The sequence below is a fragment of the Aspergillus luchuensis genome, chromosome 3 (genome assembly GCF_016861625.1).
Source record: "Aspergillus luchuensis IFO 4308 DNA, chromosome 3, nearly complete sequence".
NCBI classification, from domain to species: Eukaryota; Fungi; Ascomycota; class Eurotiomycetes; order Eurotiales; family Aspergillaceae; genus Aspergillus; species Aspergillus luchuensis.
The window spans coordinates 3247870-3267568 of record NC_054851.1 but is presented as its reverse complement, the minus strand read 5'-3'; the positions used below and the strand labels follow the sequence as shown (position 1 = coordinate 3267568).

General features: G+C 49.6%; 5 protein-coding genes across 5 annotated transcripts; 2 read left to right on the top strand and 3 right to left on the bottom strand.

Moving 5' to 3' along the window:
- Positions 1-3518: 3518 nt before the first annotated feature.
- schA (serine/threonine protein kinase SCH9) lies at positions 3519-6344 on the bottom strand (the record flags this gene model as incomplete). Its single annotated transcript, XM_041687677.1, has 2 exons — positions 3519-4950; positions 5014-6344. 2 exons carry the CDS (start codon positions 6342-6344, stop codon positions 3519-3521), a joined length of 2763 nt encoding a protein of 920 aa, XP_041541538.1.
- A 5668-nt stretch (positions 6345-12012) lies between these two features.
- AKAW2_31090A (uncharacterized protein) lies at positions 12013-13699 on the top strand (the record flags this gene model as incomplete). The annotated part of the gene is made up of 2 exons (XM_041687676.1): positions 12013-13043; positions 13096-13699. 2 exons carry the CDS (start codon positions 12013-12015, stop codon positions 13697-13699), a joined length of 1635 nt encoding a protein of 544 aa, XP_041541537.1.
- A 1229-nt stretch (positions 13700-14928) lies between these two features.
- On the bottom strand, positions 14929-15786 carry SNF7 (ESCRT-III subunit protein SNF7; the record flags this gene model as incomplete). The annotated part of the gene is made up of 4 exons (XM_041687675.1): positions 14929-15008; positions 15064-15272; positions 15335-15539; positions 15612-15786. 4 exons carry the CDS (start codon positions 15784-15786, stop codon positions 14929-14931), a joined length of 669 nt encoding a protein of 222 aa, XP_041541536.1.
- Positions 15787-16406: 620 nt separating this feature from the next.
- AKAW2_31088A (nuclear telomere cap complex subunit Ten1) lies at positions 16407-16963 on the top strand (the record flags this gene model as incomplete). Its single annotated transcript, XM_041687674.1, has 2 exons — positions 16407-16492; positions 16621-16963. 2 exons carry the CDS (start codon positions 16407-16409, stop codon positions 16961-16963), a joined length of 429 nt encoding a protein of 142 aa, XP_041541535.1.
- Positions 16964-17247: 284 nt separating this feature from the next.
- AKAW2_31087S (MFS transporter) lies at positions 17248-19139 on the bottom strand (the record flags this gene model as incomplete). Its single annotated transcript, XM_041687673.1, has 4 exons — positions 17248-17974; positions 18036-18312; positions 18366-18742; positions 18802-19139. The coding sequence occupies 4 exons, from the start codon at positions 19137-19139 to the stop codon at positions 17248-17250; spliced, it is 1719 nt and encodes a 572-aa protein (XP_041541534.1).
- Positions 19140-19699: the final 560 nt, after the last annotated feature.

Here is a 19699-nt window from a genome sequence, read left to right as displayed (position 1 = left end):
CACTAGCGTCAGGAACAACCACGCTAGTCCCGAATTGAGATGATACGCTACGAAAGCCCCTTTTCAGTGCGCATTATTGCTCTCTTTGCTCAACTTGCCCCGGACAAGGTTGATGATCCAGTAGTTGGGGTCTTTTCTGAAGTTTATTTATACCATCCAATGGATTGATGACGTCGATGCTGCTTACGATCACCATGCTGAGAGGATTCTACAGAATATTACGAGAGACAAGACAGCTATTATTTATCGTGTTCATGGGGATGTCGGTAGTATGTACATATCATGAGGGATAGAAGTATCATATATGTAAGTGCACGCTGTGCATATATAATATGCAGCAGACACGCAGGCAACAGAAATAACGAACTAACCTGCAGCACAGTAGCACGTCTCCTGAAGACGAACCACCGTTATCACCCGTTTAGTCGTCTTTAGTCTAGTCTCCATGGCGATGGGTCCCTTTCCAGCCATCGGCTCGCACCGTCCATTAACCATTGGCTGTTGCGTTGGACCCATTTGTGTGTAGCAGAGGCCTCAGTGCGTATGAGGGGAATATGTGTATGTGGAAAAGTGGAAACCCACGCAGCCTGCAGTTAGTCAGCCCCCGTTTTTGGAGCATCAATCTCAGACAACGATGGTGAAGGAATTATACCGCGCTCGGAGATAACTGTCTCAATGCGTTCCACCTGTTTCGTCATATAGATTGGTTAATATGGATGCAATATACAATGATTGTTGTCCGAGCTGAATAACATGCATATAAAAGTCACTAATCGCCATCATCCACACAGCCGAAACCTATATTGTAAGTACGTAGATACTAGATACTAGTACAACCTCTTAAATCCGAACTTTCCTTCCCCCTCAATTTCATCCTGGACTGATTACACAGCATAAACTGCTGATGTATAAATAACTACACAAATATCCCGAAACCAACCGATCCGAACAAATGCCGCATGATACACTCCACTCTCCTCCGGCAAGTGCAACATACAACCCTACAACCACTGCCCTACTAGCATTGATGTGCCATTTTTCTTCCGACCGTTCCAACCCCTCCCCCTGTATTGATGTATATAAATAAGCACTCTCTGTATCACCATCACCACCACCCTCCACACAATGCCATGGAATAAAAAAAAAGAAAAGAAAAACAAAACAAGGAACCACAATAGCCTGTTTCACATACTACCACACCTAACCAACTTAGTACGTATGTAACTCAAGTTCTTCCCTCGAGTCAGGGGTCCGTGGGGCTGTCCGTCCGGTGGTGGTGGTGGTGGCTGCCACCCCCCTGCAAGTGTTGCTTCGCTCAACTAGAACCGGCCTCACGATTGGCTCGAGTACGTTATACTTTTGTATTGATTATTTCGGATCTTTGCGAAGGGAAATAGGATCTACACTCCGGGTTCCTTGTTGGGAGGTCGTTCGTTCCCTTTTCTGTGTGGTTGCAGGGGAACTAAAAAATTCGGCCAAGAATTTTGGTGATGCGAACTGCAGTGGAATGGGGTTCGGGATATCCGTGGGGGGATGGATACATGGATTACATATAAACTGTTATACAAGGGTGTCAACCCTAAACAAACACATTCAACACCTCAAACTACTTATTCATTCATTCATATCCATTTATTTACACTCAATCGCTTTGTCCACCAACCCGCACTACAAAGGAATACATCATCCTACCAACAATCCTCCACAAAATAATAGAAAAAAACAAAGAAACGATCATCACCACTACATACCATAAAAGTCCATATCTACCACTCGCACGGCCCCCAAAGCGACCACCACCACCACCTCCTCCTCCAGACCAAGGCAATTCAGTATACTAAACTACTAAGTAGTAACAGAGTTATACCCCATCTAGTAAAGTCTAATAGTGATAATCACTTTCCTCCAAAGACCGTGAGTCAGTAAACGCACCAGAGTATCTTTCATTGGCTGGTTAGTGTTCGTTCGTGTCTCAGAAAACTTTCACACAAATCATCACCTAGGTACCATAACTTACTTATCCAAATATAGTTAGGTAGTTATCACACAATATCACATCGCCCATCATCCATCACGTCGCATCTCATCTTGGCATTTTATTTTGATTCTTGCACATTCGTTTATTTATTTATTTATTTACATTGTAGGCTTAACAGTGCATTAGGCACAGTACTAGGATCTGATCTGATCTGATACCTAGTCCCAACACAACACAACACAACACAACACAATCAAAAGACCCTACTACTATATATAAATAGTAACTTACCCTGAAGGAATCCCCTCATCTGAGCTCAGCGCGAATCAGATCACTTATCGTTGGTACTATTATTAGTAAGTAAAGAGTGCTGTGTGTGTACTCTTCCCGTGTATGTCAGACAATGTCTTGTTTCAACGAATATTCTTATTTTAGTCTTATCATCGAACAAAAATAGGTCTATCTGGCCAGTGCACTCGGCAGTCTGGTACCCATGATTCATGGCTTTACTCAGGGTCAATGTTGGATTGTTGGGTCGGTTTCATCCGAGGGTCCATCGGGTTTGAGAAGATCTATCCAGTATCCACCTAGTATTTATTCTCTAGTAACTAGATAATTTTAGATCGGGTTTGTACGGGTAGATACTAGATAGATATATGTATGTAGGGGAAGGGGTGTTCGTTGGACACGGCTTGTCCCGATTGATCTATGGATGTGTGTTTCAGATGGTTTAATTTGTGCCGTCTTCGTGGATTTTGGGTCTTGGGTTGGTGCTTGGTCTGGGCTTTCTCTCCCATTCTCCCTTCTCTGCTACAGTCCGCTTGCTTACTGCACGGTAGTAACTACGATCCGGACACTTACGTATAAACATAAAACAATTCAAGGCAATTTGTGTATATTGTTGACCGATCTAGCCAACAGACAATCTCAAGCAAGCGTCCTCCTGCGCCATGCTGCCGGATAATAACGCCCCTGCATCAACTCTTCACTATGTTGTGCGTGTTTGTCACTCATGCTTGTAACTCCTCCGCATGCGAAAGACAAGAATCCGGGAACAAGACCAATACGAGTTCGCAAAAGCTAACCGCAAATTCAAGGCAGCACGTGGGTCGACCGGCGATGGAGCCAGGCGACTGCCGGATATCACAAGGTTTGACGGAAGAACAAAGTGCAAATGTAAGGTCAAGTATTCGTGGACCAGGCTCATGTCCCTTCCGTGCAGGACAAAGCCTGATCGGTGAAGTATATCCAACCATCTATATCCAGATGACCAGTGAAAAAGAATCAAGACATGGAAGCCGCAGATAGCGATAAAGATATGAAGAGAGCAAAATATGATCAAACCACTGCGGGGGACTAATACTGCTGTTACCATAGCAAGAAAAATAAACAAAAGCTAAGGTGTAAACCACGAATAGCAAACCAGAAACGAAAGGTAACAACAGCTAAGCCCTAATCACCCACGACGGCATGTACAAAAGCAAAAAGGGTCAAAGAATAGGCACAAATCACAACTCCATTATCATGCATCAGGCCATAATCACATGTCGAAATTATCATCAACGTTGAAAATACCGGGCTCGCCGCCCTCGTGTGTCCTCTGTACCCCACTCATGCGGTGGTTAGCAGTGCTTGCCGGCTGCTGAGGTCGTTGCCAAGTCTCAGCGTCCTCTTCCATGTGGTCACCAGGCTCATTGGTAAAGTGGTGATCCATGGAGCTTTCGTTAACAAAGGTAAAGCCTTTGAAATTGGCCTGCAGACCGGGAGACAACGGCGTCGACGCCGGCATAAACCCATTGGCAATGGCAGCTGCACGGTCATTGAGTGAGTTGTTGGTCTCGAGCGCATTCGTGAACTCGGGATCGAAGTTGGAAGTGTCAGTGTCAGACTTAAGCGTTGGCTTGAACGGAGGGATCACCTCCTTCCGGCCCAATGCCTGCCAGTCGACGTCGTCAAAGAATGGGTGTGCCATAAGCTCCTTGGCATCGCCCTTGGCACCAAGGCGGTGCTTGGGGTTCCGGTTGAGCAAGCCCTTTACGAAGTTCCTTCCCTCCGTGCTAAGAGCGTCCCGAGGGAACCGGACTTTGCCAAAGGCGATGTTCTTGTACATCTGCTGCGTGTCCTCGGCGTAGAATGGACTCCAGCCGCAGCACATCTCAAACACGAGAACTCCAAGGGACCAGAAATCGACCATCTTGGTATATCCCTGTTCGTCAAGCAATACTTCCGGAGCCAGGTACTCAGTCGTACCGCAGAACGTGTTCGTCGTGTCGTTTTGGGTCAAGTTGGCCTTGGAGAGACCGAAATCACAGAGCGCGATGTGACCATTCGCATCGAGCAGAATGTTCTCCGGCTTGAGATCCCGGTAAACAATGTCGTGATCATGAAGGTGCTGCAGAGCTAGAATGAGCTCGGCAATGTAGAACTTCGCTCTGGCCTCCTGGAATCGCCCCTCCTTCTGAAGATGCCAGAACAGCTCACCACCGGACATGTAGTCTGTGACAAGATAAAGATCGGTGGGTGTTTGGAAGGAGAACTTCAGGCCGACGATGAAAGGTGAAGCCGCCATGGCTGTGCGGACCAAGATATTCCGCTCTCCCAGAGTATGTGCGACCTCCTTCTTCTGAATGATAACCTTCTTCGACAGGACTTTCATCGCGTAGATACGACGTGTGTCCTTCTTCTTGACCTGATAGACCTGGCCAAACGTCCCTTTGCCAATGAGTTTGAGGATTTGGAAGTCATTCGGCCCAACCTGCTTCTTCTCTGTCCGCTCGAAGCGCAACTCCATGTGGATCTCCCCAGACACTTGAGAGTCACCCGCGCCACGGGACTTCAGAGGGAACCATCCTTCTAGCCGGCTGTTGTCATCCTTCAAGTTGATGCAAAGGCGCACGTGGCCCAAGAATGCTTCCTGATCTTTGCGATCATACACCGAGACATCTACCTCTGACTGATCACCAAAGACATCGCTATAAGGTAATAGTTAGCCACATACCCCTTTGTTAACATGGCTAACAGGAGGATGAACGTACAAGACCGCTTCGTGGTTCCAATGCGGGTCGGTCACTGGGGCACGCCCCCGAGGCTCACCGTCGAGCGCGCTGTTGTTGCTGCTTTGCCGACTCCTCATGGGTATCGCCATTGGGCGTCCAGCCTCACGGTCCGACTTCTCTTGTTCTTTCTGTTGGCGTTCCAAGGTAGCCGCTTCTTCGTCCTGGGCGCTCTTGGAGATGACTTCATTCCACTCAAAAACGCAGACGACGTACGGGTCGAACCCAGGTCGGAGCCCTCTAGCTTCGGATATGTTCACGTAGAGCTTGCCCTTCAGTGAGGCCACCGGAGGACCAGTTGGTGAGGGAGTATCTCTTTCAGGGGGGAAGGCTTCGTTGAGCTTGCCAGCGATCTCGTCGGCTGCATTCGCCGATTCATCGGAGGGCGGCTGGGCAGGCTCCGACGGATGAGGGGAGGAGGTGGGTGGCTTCTTGTCGGTTTGCGAACCTTCATTGGACATTGCTCGAGGAGTGAGAGGAGGTGTACTCTTTAGACGCACGAGATCCGACACAGTTCCAGTTAGCTTCGCCAGATTCTCAGAAGACATAGACACATGTGGTTTTTCGTGTTCGAGAAGGGGAGCATCCGGCAAACAGAATGCATCTGAGGCAGGAAGAAGGGAGGGGTTGGAAAAGTGGGAGGCAAGGACTGGATCGTCAGAGACGCTTGAGACGGGAAGTGAGGTGTGACGGCGGGATGTTTGTTCAGGAGATGACATGCTTCCGGAGGGGGAGAGGTAATTTTTCAAAGTATTGAAGATGGAGCCCATGCCCTTGTCCGGGGCAGAGGAGCCCAGTTCAGCCTCATCCGATTCTTTCTGCAAAAGAGAACAAGCGGAACTATAGGGGGGAGTAGGCAAATTCGTTGGGGGCAACGTTTCCGGCTGCAATGTGTGTGTCTCAAGGCTCTGGTCCGTTGAAGCGGTAGATGACTGGGTATCCGAAGCCTCGGGGCGCTCCATCATAACGAAGGAGCCCGAGGGTGAGGAACCTCGATCCCGTGTCCCTGTGGGGGCCGCATCCGACTGGGGGTTTTGCGCGGAAGTAGAAGTCTCAGAAGACCAGGTGTTGGAGGAACGGGACTTATCACCAGAGGGAGAACCAACCTGAAAATAACTGGAGTTTATGGAAGGCAGACGCTTGTCCGCTAAATCGGGCTGTGGAGTCGAGATCCCAGTAGGAGTTGGACTGTTGGAGCCGATCTGATCCTGATTGTCGTCTTCTTGCGTACCATTGCTAGCGCACGAGTCAGCCATGATTAGAAACCCAATTGTTGTTGAGATAAGGCATGACAGCGTAACTAGCACCCCCATGGTGCTACGTATGGTGGACTAATAACGCAAAGACAGAAGGCATATGACAAGCGATTCGCAGTATAGCAGGGGTGAGTGCTAGGTCTTGAGCTGGCATCGAAAGAGCAGTGGATGGCAGTCTCATGCAGGGCGATTTTTGTTTCCCTCTTCAGCCCCGTGCGGCATATAGTCATTGCTTGTCGTGGATGACTCCCGCACGCGACATGATCCATGGGCAGCGCCGCAGAAACCGAGGATGGGAAGCTTGCATGCTAACCATGACAACACAATGAGGGCTGAAGTACGGCAGTCATCCGCCGTTGAGCGAAAACTTCGCACCCAGCTCTTTCATCCTTCTACCACACACTCTCTTGCCACACCCGGCATACGATGGAAATCCAGACCAAACAGCAAGAACGAGGTGAAAGTTGCGACACTGTACTCACCTCCGGGATCTGGGCTGCTTCAATGAGCCCGCATCTCCATGCGGCCCTAGTCCACTCTGAGCAGCAGCCATCTTTATGTTTCCATCCGACACCCAGAATCCACAACCAAAAATACCGAGAGTCGAGTCTGTCGGTCGCGCCGCTGTGATAGAAGTAGTGATGTCAAACCGACGAGATGATCGAGGACAGATCGCTGAAGGTATGACGTTTCTTGACGAGCAAAGTTGAAACGTGGGAAGCAAAAAGGTGAGTCAGACGCTGTTGGGAGGTTGACAAGCCAAGGAAGTTTGCGGGAGGATGAATCCGATCGGGTGCGGATGGCGAAGAGAAGGGAGGGGTAGAGAAGCGGGATGCCCTGTTACTGTCTGGCAAGTTGTTAGGAGGAGAGTGTCGACGGAGCCGTGGAAGGGAAAGTGGGTAGAGCTGATGGGGTCGACGGCCAAGGATGAAGAGCGATGAATGACAATGAGGGGAAAAATGGGAGGGAAGGAAAAAAAAAGAGCACGGAATGAGAAGCACCAACCTGGAGGGTTTTACTCACAGACGAAACCCAATGAATTCCCGGGGCGAACTTGACGAAGAAAGGCACTTATGGGCTCCAAGAACTCAATCAGTCAGTCTCGGGCAGGCAATTAATGCCCGTCAATGTGGGCGACGGAGCCTTAGCGTCAATCAGGCGCAGACGGACAAATGGCGGGCGGACGCCGGCGGATGGCGGGTTTCGTACCAGATGGCCAGAACTGATAGGAAGAAAACACGAAACAAGGATGGGTTGAATTCTTTTTTAAACAATAAAAAAAGAAGTAACCCCGGCAGATGTCAAGGTTATAAAAAGGAAGATGAAATTCGGAAATCAACGTTTTGACGGTTAATTCAAATTTGAGGTTGGCGATGAGGTGGCGTTAAAACGAACCAAACCCCCCAATAGTCATAGACCTAAGCTGCCGCTGAAGCCGCTGAACGGGTCAGGGACTGCGGATGGGGACCGTCGACTTGTGGTAACTTTCGCGACCGAGATTCTGGGGGAGGAGAAAAGAAAGTTGGATGGCAAAAACGCGTCAAAAAATGGTTTGGAAGCGTGCAGGAGCTGAGTGAGTTACAGGATCTGTTGGGTGAGGGGGAGTTGGTTGAGGTTAAACCAAAGGAACCAGCGAGGATGGGAGAGGGAGAAGAAGAGTGAGATGGTTAGAACCAGTGATGGCTCTGTATGGAAGAAACACGACAAGAATACGATGTGACCTCCTCTTTCCTTCCCGGTTCTAATCTCGCACCAGAACACAGGTCAGAATTGGTGGTGAAGCCTTTTTTTAGGTCTGGTTGAACGTGCTTATACTATAGGATGGATCTTATGGTGATGACCAGTCAAGGTGGTTTGTTTGATGATGATGATGATGACTCTTCGAATCGATTACTGTTAGCCTGGCACAGCCTCGGAAACGCTACTGGTGAAGGAAGTAGCCCTAGTAGTAGTAGTAGTAGTAGTAGTCAAGGGTGCATTGTTGTCTCGGAGTGTTCCTTAGAATTGGAGGCAAATGCCACCCATTGGAAAGGGAACGAATCAAAGCGCGGCAGGAGGCGTAAGTAAAAGGAAAAGGGAAAAGGCCTCAGACGGAGTGGAGATGGCGGTGCTGCTGGCAAATAGACGAAGCGCTGTATGGGATGGAACCACTGGTGAAGTCAACCACGAACCACATCACTTTGGTGGCTGGAAGAGGAGGCACACAGTAACATTTATCTAGCGGTGATGAAGAAGAAGACGAAGAAGGAGGGGGGGGCAGTTCTTGGAACGGATAGAGATGCCTTGGAAGAATGATAGTAGAGAGGGAACAGGAATAGAAAAACTCCTGGATGATTAATTCACTACCACTACCATCATCTCCTCTTCCTCTATCTTCTTTTTATTTTGCTGAAGAGGGGGGTCAGCATGGTTGAAATAATTGCCATTCCTCCTTCTTCCCTTCCCTCCTCCCACTCACCCCCCTCTTTCGAGAAAAAAATGAGAATAAGTTATTATCCGTGTAGAGCAAAAGGATGAATGACAGGCTCCCAAGCCCGTCGATGACCGCAGAGGTCCGATGATGTGCCGGTTTGCCTCCCTTCTCCTTCTCTCTTGGGCCCTTCTTTGGACAAGGATGGGCTATCCGCCCGGTGGACATGGATGGATGGGTGGGTGGGCTGGGAGTGGGAACCGGGAATGCTCCAAAGTCAAGAAAACCCGCTGCATAATTCCAACACCAGTCACTGCCATGGAATGGGTCCGTCTGTTCTTTAGGCTTCTCTATCTTTTCCATTTACCAAAACTGCCACTATCCCTCCCTCCTTCCCTATACTACTATATTATGTATACTACTTACTATGAAACGGCATTATCACCCAATATTTCCACTTAGAAATGCAATATAATGACCTGCAGATACTCTTTTTGCTTATGGTAATATTCGGTAGAAAGCTTATGCTCCTCCACGGCCACCCACTACCCTCAAATTTCCGGCAAAACATGCCAATAGCGAATTCCTCTTTTTAGCTAAAATGGATATAGTTTTTCTGCTTTTTCTCCTTCTTCTCCTCTTTCAACTCTCTCCACCATCTCCTCACGCTAAGTGCCCCTCCGACAAGAAGGTAAGTAAAATCATTGAAAATGCCACCGGAGATCATCTTCTCCGCCGCCACCTCCTCATCTCTCATTATTCTTAATTCTTATCCTTCTTTTTTTGGGGGGTTCCTTTCGCGGTTGGATTGGATGGAGGGAGGGTGGGGTAGGTACCAGTGGAGTACTAGTTACTTGGTCACCGCAACTGTCATCAACTCATCAACAACCATTGAGATACCCTCATCACACAGCTCACTGACCCTCTCTTGGTTCGTTGTTGTCCAAATACAGTACTGCTATGACAGGGATTAGTTCCTTTCCCCCTTTACTTGTCCCGGAGAAGTACATCGAGGTACATGTACAGTACCTTGTTAGGACTACTATGATTCATAACCGCAAAGTCTCTGGATCTTAACCAAGGTCATTATCTAAAGTAATTCGCACCCGGTTCGGATCGACTGATTGCCCGATTAGGTATGCATTGCCCTTTCCGCCCGGACCTCGTTTCCTTATGGTGTGTCAATGCAAGCTATCTACACTATGAGCGATAACTTGAGATTTTGAGTGACATCATGTTAAGTTCTTTTCAAGGTCTCTTAGATGCCCGCGTTTGAGATGTGTTCGCGGAACTACGGCTATCTTCAAATGATACACAGCCCTGCTGGCTGTTATGGTAGGTCTGCAGTAGTCTACTAGTACCATTCCTATACCCATCTTACATGGAGGGGGCCCTATAGTATGACCGCAGCCGCATCCTCAACCCCTTGAAATTCTTCCCAGTCTTAGGTAGTCGAAGCGTTGCATTACTCTCTCTTATCTGAGTCAAAACTATCGGCCAGACCGTAATCTATGCCTCGCACAGTCAAATCAAAGGTGTCGAGGACGATTGGGAGATCGCGCGCCCCGAGGCTAGCGGGAATCCCGGGCTCGTCACCCCCTTACGTTTGTGCATCACAAGCTCAGGGCAGCTGTACGGCTGGGAGGTGGTAAGTCGCCGATACGGAGTTACACCATGTCCGTGCAGCTGCCAGATCCAGTAGCATTGTAATGCAGTCGCTGCTTAGGTAGGATCGATTATGTTTCAGAATGGCCTGGTTCGACGGTAAAAACATCCGGGCGTCGTAGACCAGAAAATGAGGGTTAAGAGGAGGAGGGGGTAGTCCTAAGAATGCCAATCACTGCCATAGTGTAACCGACACTGAGCTCCATCGTGCAGATAGCAAGTTTCTGGTAGGAGCAATTTCCTTCTCAGCTCGCCTGTTTAGGAAATTGATGCCTACCAGAAATCGCAGGAAAAGATATCCAGGGGAACCTTTTGGTGGAGTTCTGCTTTGTTTTCACACTCGCCCCCTCCACGATCCGCCAATAATAAGCTAAATGCCCTAGTTGACTAGGGAGACCGTCGCTGCATCTGAGGCTACTTGGACACGATCAGTAGGTAGGTCACCTGCAGGCTGCTGCGAGGTTGTGTAAGCGATCTGCGGCACGCAGCATCTGGTCACCACAGACGCTCCGAAAACATCCACGGGCCCACGCTCGATTCCGATACCCACGGAGGGGACCGTACCGCGATGGCCTCGCAGCACCCAGGCTCCAACACACGTTGAAGATTATGTGACGCGATGGGGCCTACCCTCCTTCAGGGATGCAGAAGGGTGGTCAGAGTTGAGGAATGCGGAGCACAGCAGTCCTGCTCTGCCGCTTATTATTGAGGGTGGTGGGGGTCTCTTTTGAGGGGTTCCAGAAGCTCCATCTCCCACCGCCTCTTTGGTGGACATGTGAAGTTGAGGCCGAACAGGTTATCACTGTCACTTACATACGTCAGTGGTCAGGCTCGCGCATACCTTATCGCTGCAGATGATTCATCTGCTGGCTTGGGTCGTGCTGGCAATGGTTCAGTTCAGCTTCAGCCAGGATGCAAGGCTACCGAACCTGTCTAGACCACACAGGTTTTTTTGTGTAGCGAAAGCCAAAGGATGACTGACCCTCGGAGGAAATCCCGCATATTGCACTTGCTACACGCCGTGTAGTAAGTAGTAGTAGTACTAGGGGGGAAGGGAATGTATCTACACGGGGAAGCCGATAACTGTTCAAGCGGGAAACGGGCAACACAAGATGGCCGCGCGATCACGAATCAGTTCGAAGGAACGAACCGTCGGCGATCAGCGGAAAGGGACCATGACATCATGGTGCAGGAAGCGCCAAACTGACTCCAGCCTCGATGAGGGTCTCCGATTATCTCCATTATTGGTTCGGCACGTGGCTGGAACAACTCTATCTGCCTCAGGCATCAGGGGTGTTCCTTTCTGGTCACGTGACAAGGAAACCCGGGTACTCGGAGAAACCTAGTCCCGTCTGGCTCTAGCGCGAATGGCTGCGGAAAGGAACGTCCCCAAGGGCCTTCCATTCAGCTCTGTCGCTCCAGTAATTTCTAGGTCGGCGTCCATTGCCCATCTTACCCATTCACCGTCGGTATGGCTAGGAAACTTCGTGCGGCTGCTCAAGCAGCTGCGCAATCAATGCGTAAGTGATCTCTTCGGTTTTCACCTTACTCTTTCCTTGGCCGCCGCGGCCTCGGTCGTCACGGACGCGAACAACTAATTACCCAGTAGGGAATGCCGCCCCTCCGCTCCCCGACGTCTCGGACGAGGAGATGATTGAAGCACCCCCATCGCGTGGATCATCGCCAGCGATGGAAGATCCGGGAGATGCTTCCGATAAGGATCCTGAGGCGGAAGCCCAGGCAGAACCCAGCCAGGAGGAGGAGACAGCTGCAACGCCCGCCCAGGATTCGAACCCTCCATCGCGCGGCGACACTCCTACACGCATGGGCGGCCGCATGTCAGCCATCCCACGAAAGCGCCGCATAGGCCGTCCTCCGAAGAACCGTCCCCCAGACTGGGATGCGCCTGATGACGGCGCCCCTCAGACCCCGATCCATACATCCACGCCGGTCAAGCGAAGGCGCGGTCGTCCCGCTGCTAGTGGTGGAAGGTGGGCACGTAACCGGGGCCCGTCGCATGTTACCCAGGTTCCGATCGATAAGGAGGGCAATATGATGGACGTTATCGACGACGAAGTTGCTCTCCCAGACGACCCCGAGGGCGAGACAAAGGTGGACAAGAACGGCAACCTGCTGGGCGATCGAGAATACAGGGTCCGTGTGTTTACGATTCTTAACCGTGGTGATCGCAAATACATGTTGTCTACTGAGCCTGCGCGATGCATTGGTTTCAGGGACTCGTACCTGTTTTTCCAGAAGCACAAACTCCTCTATAAGATTATCATCGACGACGAAGCGAAACGCGATCTCATCGAACGAGAAATTATCCCCCACTCTTACAAAGGCCGAGCTATCGGTGTTGTCACCGCTCGGTCTGTCTTCCGGGAATTCGGTGCAAAGATTATTGTTGGTGGAAAGAAAGTCATCGATGATTACCATACCCAGGCCGCGAGGGAGCGTGGAGATGTTGAGGGCGAACTTGCCGTCCCGGAAGATAAGCTCCCTGCCCCAGGCGAGCCTTACAACAAGAATCAATACGTGGCCTGGCACGGTGCCAGTAGTGTCTATCACACCAGCGCTCCGTCGGTGCCGTTGCCCACCGGAAAGGCGGTGGATTCGAAGAAACGTAAGGTTACAGTTACTGGTGTTAACTGGATGCTCGAACACGCCCGAGAGGCGAGGTATGTGATGACATGCTTGCCTGACGCTAGTTGTATACTAACATGCTTGTAGCAACTTCAACTCACTCATTTCTCTTGCGCGCCGCGAAAACCTTGAAGGACAGTATGACATCCACACCAACGTCATGCAGTACCCCAAGATTATGCAACCAACGCACGCCCGTTGGGAGCGTCTGCCTCCTCCCGACCCGCGAGTTGCAACCAAATTAGCTCAGGGCATGTCCACCCTGAGCCTGACGAACGGCACCAGCGAAGCAGAGCCAGCTGCTGTTGACAGGGAAGCCAACGAACCCAGCGACAGCCGTTCTGAACAGCCAACCACGGAATCCACCCTCTTCTCCTCAGTTCCAGCTGCACTGTCCCGCCGATTCGCCATTCATGATATTCAGTTTGAATCTTCGCCGTATTCCAACCTGGGCGTTCCCGGCCCAGACGGCGATGTGCACGATCTCGGCTCCAACGGCCTAATCAGTGTCGCTGACTCCGCGAATCCCGAGTTCACGAGCCCCGAAATCCTGGAGGAACTTCCTCCCGAGTGCAAGGAAGCCCTCATCGAGGCTGCTGCACAAGAATGGGAATGGAAATCCAAGTGGTGTCACGAAGCGAACGACGGGGCTCGCGCTAAATTACTCAAGAGTTACGCCTGGTTTCCATGATGTGCACGCTTCATACCCCTTTTCTCTCTCTCTCTCTCTCTCTCTCTCTCTCTCTTTACTACCCCTTTCAAGCCACTGCAGAGACTTTTCAAGGTCATTCGCTACCTAATATACCACTTCCCCGCAGTGGCTTTGCCATTCGTCTTTTATTCCGGGGGTTCACGTATAACTAACTAACTGATTATTTCCATTTCACTTCGGCAAACACACTCAACTGGGCGGGGGGTTTTCATTCCGGATGGGTTTGCGTGATCATTTACCAAAAACAAGGGAGTTTGAGCGTTTCATTATTTGAGTGTTTTACTTTTATCTTTTTTCGTCAATTCTATTCTTATGACCTCATATCATATTCTTAGCTATTTACCGTAAATCTACCTTTATTTATCAAATTCAAACCCTCATCTTTTATCCTTATCACTGGGGGGTATCCTTCCAACCTGGTGGTCTAAATGGATGGAAGGATGGCAAGAAAAGAGGATCTTTATATTCGCTCCAAATCAAACAGTAATATTATTTTAATTGGTAAACTCCCTCGTAACTAGTAACTTAATCGTAGAGATTATCATTAAGGTTCGACTATACTCTAATAATGATTCCTATGTACTTCACTAGTAGGGTTCTTTCTGCTAGGCTCCCACTGTCCTAAGAACGGCTAGCTTAGTGGAGGTGTATATGCCTATGGTGGATGCCTATATAGTAAGCAGTTTTATACTACCGTGACCACCTCTACTTCCTACCTTTGTATTCATGATGGATGAACGAGCGGGTACTAGGCAGCATGATTACTATACGTAGAAAAAGCACTAGACAAGGCAGTACTTAGGACTAGATTCCAGGTGTGATCATGTATATACTAAGTATGATGTGTAAGATAATACATGGATACCTTCAACAGATACGGTTTTTCGGTAGTATTCATGCATGAACAGAATATTCGAAGGATCAGCTAAGCTACTCAATTCAACTCTACTACTAGCAAAGATGTATTCAATCACAATATAGGAACCGAACATAAGTAAACAATGATTTCATTCCATCATGCAAGGATTCAAGTAATAAGAGAAAAATTAACTAACTCCAAGGGGCGCAAATAACGCAATCAATCAAAACGGTGGAATGGAGGCAGCACATGTTCTTTGACACATATGATTAAATGGGGGAAAGAAGGAGAGGTAAAAGAAACCCGATCTGTAAGGAATTGGAGGAAAACAAAATAGCTAGCTGGCCAGTTATCCCATGGCCATTTCCGCACGTAGCTTCTCCAGTTCTGCTTCCTCGTCTTCTTCTTCGGTCTGGGGTTTGGATTTGACTGTTTCATTTATGTTAAAATAGTTTCACAGAAAAGAGTGAGGACGGTGGCTTACTTTCTCCATTTGCCGCAGGAGGTAAACGGTTGAGCTGGTCTGCAACCGGCACAGTACCTGTGTTGAGCATCCGCTCGTCCATGGCCTCCTGCTCCAAACCCTCGAGTTCCTCCTCCAAATCGGCCTCGTCTGGTTGATCGACCAGAGAGGTGCTTGTAATGGCTGTTGCGATTTCTGTGCTGAGTTGGTGCTGTTCGCGAAGTGTATCCCTAGTCTATAGTCAGTTGCCCCATTCCCATCACACAGATAATACCGTAACAAAACAACATACATCGTCTCATCCACCTTATCGATCGTCATGGAGCCATGGATCTTCGCCATCGCCGCACCAGCCGCCTCCATAGCCTTCAAAGTCTCCTGGTTGATATTCGCCGCCTCGATCGAGTAAATCTGCTGTTCTAGCTGAACGATCTGCGCCGTCGTCTGTTCGAGATTCTTCTCATGAACCTTCTTCCGTCGAAGGGCATTCTTAGCCGCTGTACAGATCAAATAACTTGTTAGTCTTCATTTGTTGTTGCCTAGTTGACTGTTTTTCTGCGGTCACCTACCGGCCTTGTTTGACGTTACGTTCTTCCGAGCAATTGCATCCTGCTCCTCCATCAGATTCTCCAAGTGCTTCTCGCGCTTCTGGAGCATGTCCAGCTGCTCGCGAAGCATGAGAATCGCATTCTTGGGGGCATCTTTCCGCTTCTGAGCGGCGGATCCGCCGAACCAAGACCACATGTTGATAAGGGTGTATGGGGGGTTGATTAGGCTGTGATAGAGGGTTGTTGCTATTGCGATGATCGGGGTGATGCTAGGAACTAGCGATCCGGGGTCCGATGGGGAAGTTGTTGGTATTGAGTCGGGAGGAAGTGTAACGACGGGTTCTGGAATCGGTGGAAGGTGGGATGGAAAGAGATGATGGTCCGTGGCAACGGGGCGGGATCGGTGAGGGATCGCTGGACGGTGTTTTATCCTGGTGAAGGGTGCGGGAGGCGATCAGCTCCGAGTCACCTTAAGCCAGGTCGAGCAAGGCAGCGGTCCTTGATAAGCGACAGAACAGAGAAAGAGAGAATGATAAGGTCCGAGACGAGAGAAGAGCGAGCAAGAGATGGAGGAGATCCCCGGCCGGATTCAAGTTGGTTTTCCCCTCGTTGGCCCTATGACATACCGCGCTAAGCCTATCGGGGTGATATGGTCACGTGGATGGGGGTCACGCCGGTCATCGTATTTCACGGGTAATTAATTATTATTTATTTATTGATTGATTGATTGATTGCCTTGTGATCGATCACTGCTGCCTCGAGATCATTCATTCCTCAATATGATGGGCCCTTTATGAAAATATCGAACCTGCTGGAATGAACGCACCTCTTCCTTCTACGCGGGCATTCCTCTCCGATCTACCTTCTCTTCCAGTTAGCTCGAAGGTCCGATTTCTCGGTTGGTGCGTGGAGTTCCTTGTCTATTTATTTGTATCTTATCATTCTACATGCTGTATCCCGTAGACTCTTTAGAGATACTTGCTTCTTTGCCTGCTCAGGAAGATAGTAGTAAAGAAACTGATTTTCTCAGCGTGAGGACATACAACATCCAAACGGGGCATCTCATCCTTGAACACAACTATCCGCGTCAGAAACCACCGCAGGAACCACCCTCTGTTGCCGTTGATATCAACGCGGTGCTGGAGACAGTCACCTCGCAGGAGCTGTCCGTTGGCGCGTGGGTAAATGTGCTCGGCTATGTAAGGAGATATAGGAGAAGTGATGATGATTCGGTTGTTTCAGAATCAAATCCCAACCCAGTGTATGTGGAAGCCGTGATGGTGTTCCCAGCTGGCGCCGTGGCGTTGGGAGAGTATGAGCGAATCCTGCAGGAAGCGTTGGGCGTGGAGAGGAGGGTACGGAGGACAGGGTGATAACCCATATCAACATATTGATTCATGACTGGCAATTATTCAACTTTTTTTCCCCTACGTGTAATACTATGGTACCCGAGATCTTCAATCCATTACTTCGTGACTCTCTTGACAGACATGTATATATCCACATTATCCAGATAAATGTTTCCTTCCAAGGTTTAAAAAGGTCAAGGTTCAGTCCCAACTCCAACTGTGCAAGGATGCTTTTCTGCGCAAAAACCCATCTGTACTCCAGCGCTTGATGTCGATTCACTGTCTCCAGTTTCGATCACACTCCTTACTCATACCTCCATCGTTTCCTTCTCCTCGATTCTCTCAAGATTCTCCACCTGCTGTGTATGGTGTTGGCGCTTTCCTGCCAATCGCCGCTTATCCTCCTGCATCCGCCGGATGAGCACGCTCTTCTCCCGGATCTTGTAGCCATACTTGTAGAAAATAAATGGGATCGGGACGATAGCCACCTCGAGCAAGCCCAAAAGGGTCCCTGACCAATTGGGACCAAGACCGGCATACATATACGTTCCAACAAGGGGTAAGACACCTCCCAGAATGCTGCGGATCACGGAATTTCCCGCCAGCGCGGACGCTGCGTACACACCGTAACTACCAGCCAAGTAGTTGGTCGCATAGATGAAGACTCCCGTATTGCCTGTGCCGAAGAGTACACCCGCGAGAATCGGTACAATCCAGGGAATCGAGGCGGGCGAACAAGTCCAGGCGAACCACAATTCTCCAGCAGGAATCAGAAGCGCGCAGATACATACAAAGGCCACCATCGCTTCCGGGGGTGGTTTGCCTGTTTCGGGGTCCGGCTTATGACTGTTGATCAAGCGGCGGATCAAGGGTTCGCTGGAGATGGTGATCACGCATCCAGTTCCGATACCCAGGAATGCGAGGCCGGAGAGACCAAGTGACCAACCGCGAATATCCCGGAAAACGATAGGGTAGGCTGTGAAGCAGAGGTAAAGGATGCCATACACAATGGCAATGTAAATATTCCAGAATATACTATATGAAAGGCACATTAGCTATGAAGTGACGACTCGAGTACTGGTTCGAAAAGACTGACCAAATAGGCTCAGTGACTGCCATGACAAACGGACGGCCGAGATTTATCTTGAGCAGTTCACTCAGACTGGCCTTCTGTTCGTATCGACACCACCATCGTGAATCGCCCGTTTCTTTCCTCATGCGGGCGGCTTTCTTTTGCAGGATTATGGGGCCATAAGTCTCCTTCATAATACATGCAAAGACCAACGCGACTCCAGACAATATCAGAGCGATCCAATCCATCCACCGCCAGCCCAGGTACTGAGTGACGAAACCTCCGATAATGGGTCCGAGGACTAGGGCAGGGTCAATAACAGGTAGATTTTGACGGGGGAGTGGTTATGCCTACCTGGTCCGTTCACGGGCCCGAGACTCCAGACCGACATTGCCAGCGCGCGCTGGTCATCTTCGACGATGTCCGCAACCATCCCCGGCGCAGTGGAAATCATTACACTTCCGAACAACGCTGCGATGAAGCGCACAACCAGCAGAGTCGCAAGGTTTTTGGCGAGCGCGCAAGGTATGATCAATACTGTGAAGATAAACAAGCAGGCTATGCAGACTGGCTTTCGGCCGTACAATTCGCTTAGTGGCGCCATAAACATGGATCCCACAGCCAGACCGATGAGGTACAGAGTCAATCCCAACGTAACGATGGTGGTGGAGGCCCCAAATTCAGCTGCAATCTGCGACTCTCCGGATGTGTACGATGTTGAGTATAATACGCTGAAAGGTATTAGCGTCGTTGTCGCTTAATGCGTATCTAGGCGATGCATCAGACTCACATAATCAAGGTGTTGTATGATAGAATAGCGATCCCCATAGCTTTGTAGGGAAAGGACCAGTTCTTCGGGTTATTAGTGTCGAACTCATCGTCCCAATCAACTTCATAGTTCGGGTCAGATGTGCCGGTCGTCCCTATAGATGTGACTCTTTGGGCTAGAGATGGTATCGAGGCTCGAGAGGCGCGCGTGGGAATGTGCGCCAGGTCATCCACTTGATCGATAGTGTCCTCGGATGAGCCTGATACTGCGTATGATTGTGCATATGTGGAGGTAGGCCCCTCTTTGCTATCCCCTGGGCCTGCCGGGGGATCTGAAGAAGGAATCTTGGCCGAGGACATTTTCGTGGCGTCAATTAGAAGTCGGTCCGTGACCCAGAGGGGGAAGAGCTCTCCACAGCTGGAGCGAGTACAGCCGATACAGCTGATATAAACCTCCTAATCTATTAGATAGCTGCGGTGGAGGAGTGATCTGAAGGAAGAATAAGATAGAGCGCGCTGAAATGCGCTGCAGCTTCTATATAATAAATCGACAAACAGGCTCTGGAACTCTGCGCTCGTGCCCTCGATTCAGTAAGAAGAAAAATGAAAACTAGTAACCAATGCGACAGGAAATTAAATAGAGGATTGCTCCCAAAATTCTCGAACTGTGAGCGATTTCAAGTTGTAGCGCAGCAGACATGGAAACCAACAAGACGAGTACAAATGCCGGGAAGGGAGATGACAATTTTTTGAGTGATGGACGTTGGAAGTTGCAAGATAAAGCTTAGCGGAAATTAAATTCTGAAACGCATACGATAATGATTAGCAACGAAAACTAGTGAGTCAGTGACATTAGGGGGAAGAAAAGAGAGAGAGAGAGCGCGAGAGCGAGACAAGAGAGAAGACACTCCAAGTGGGGG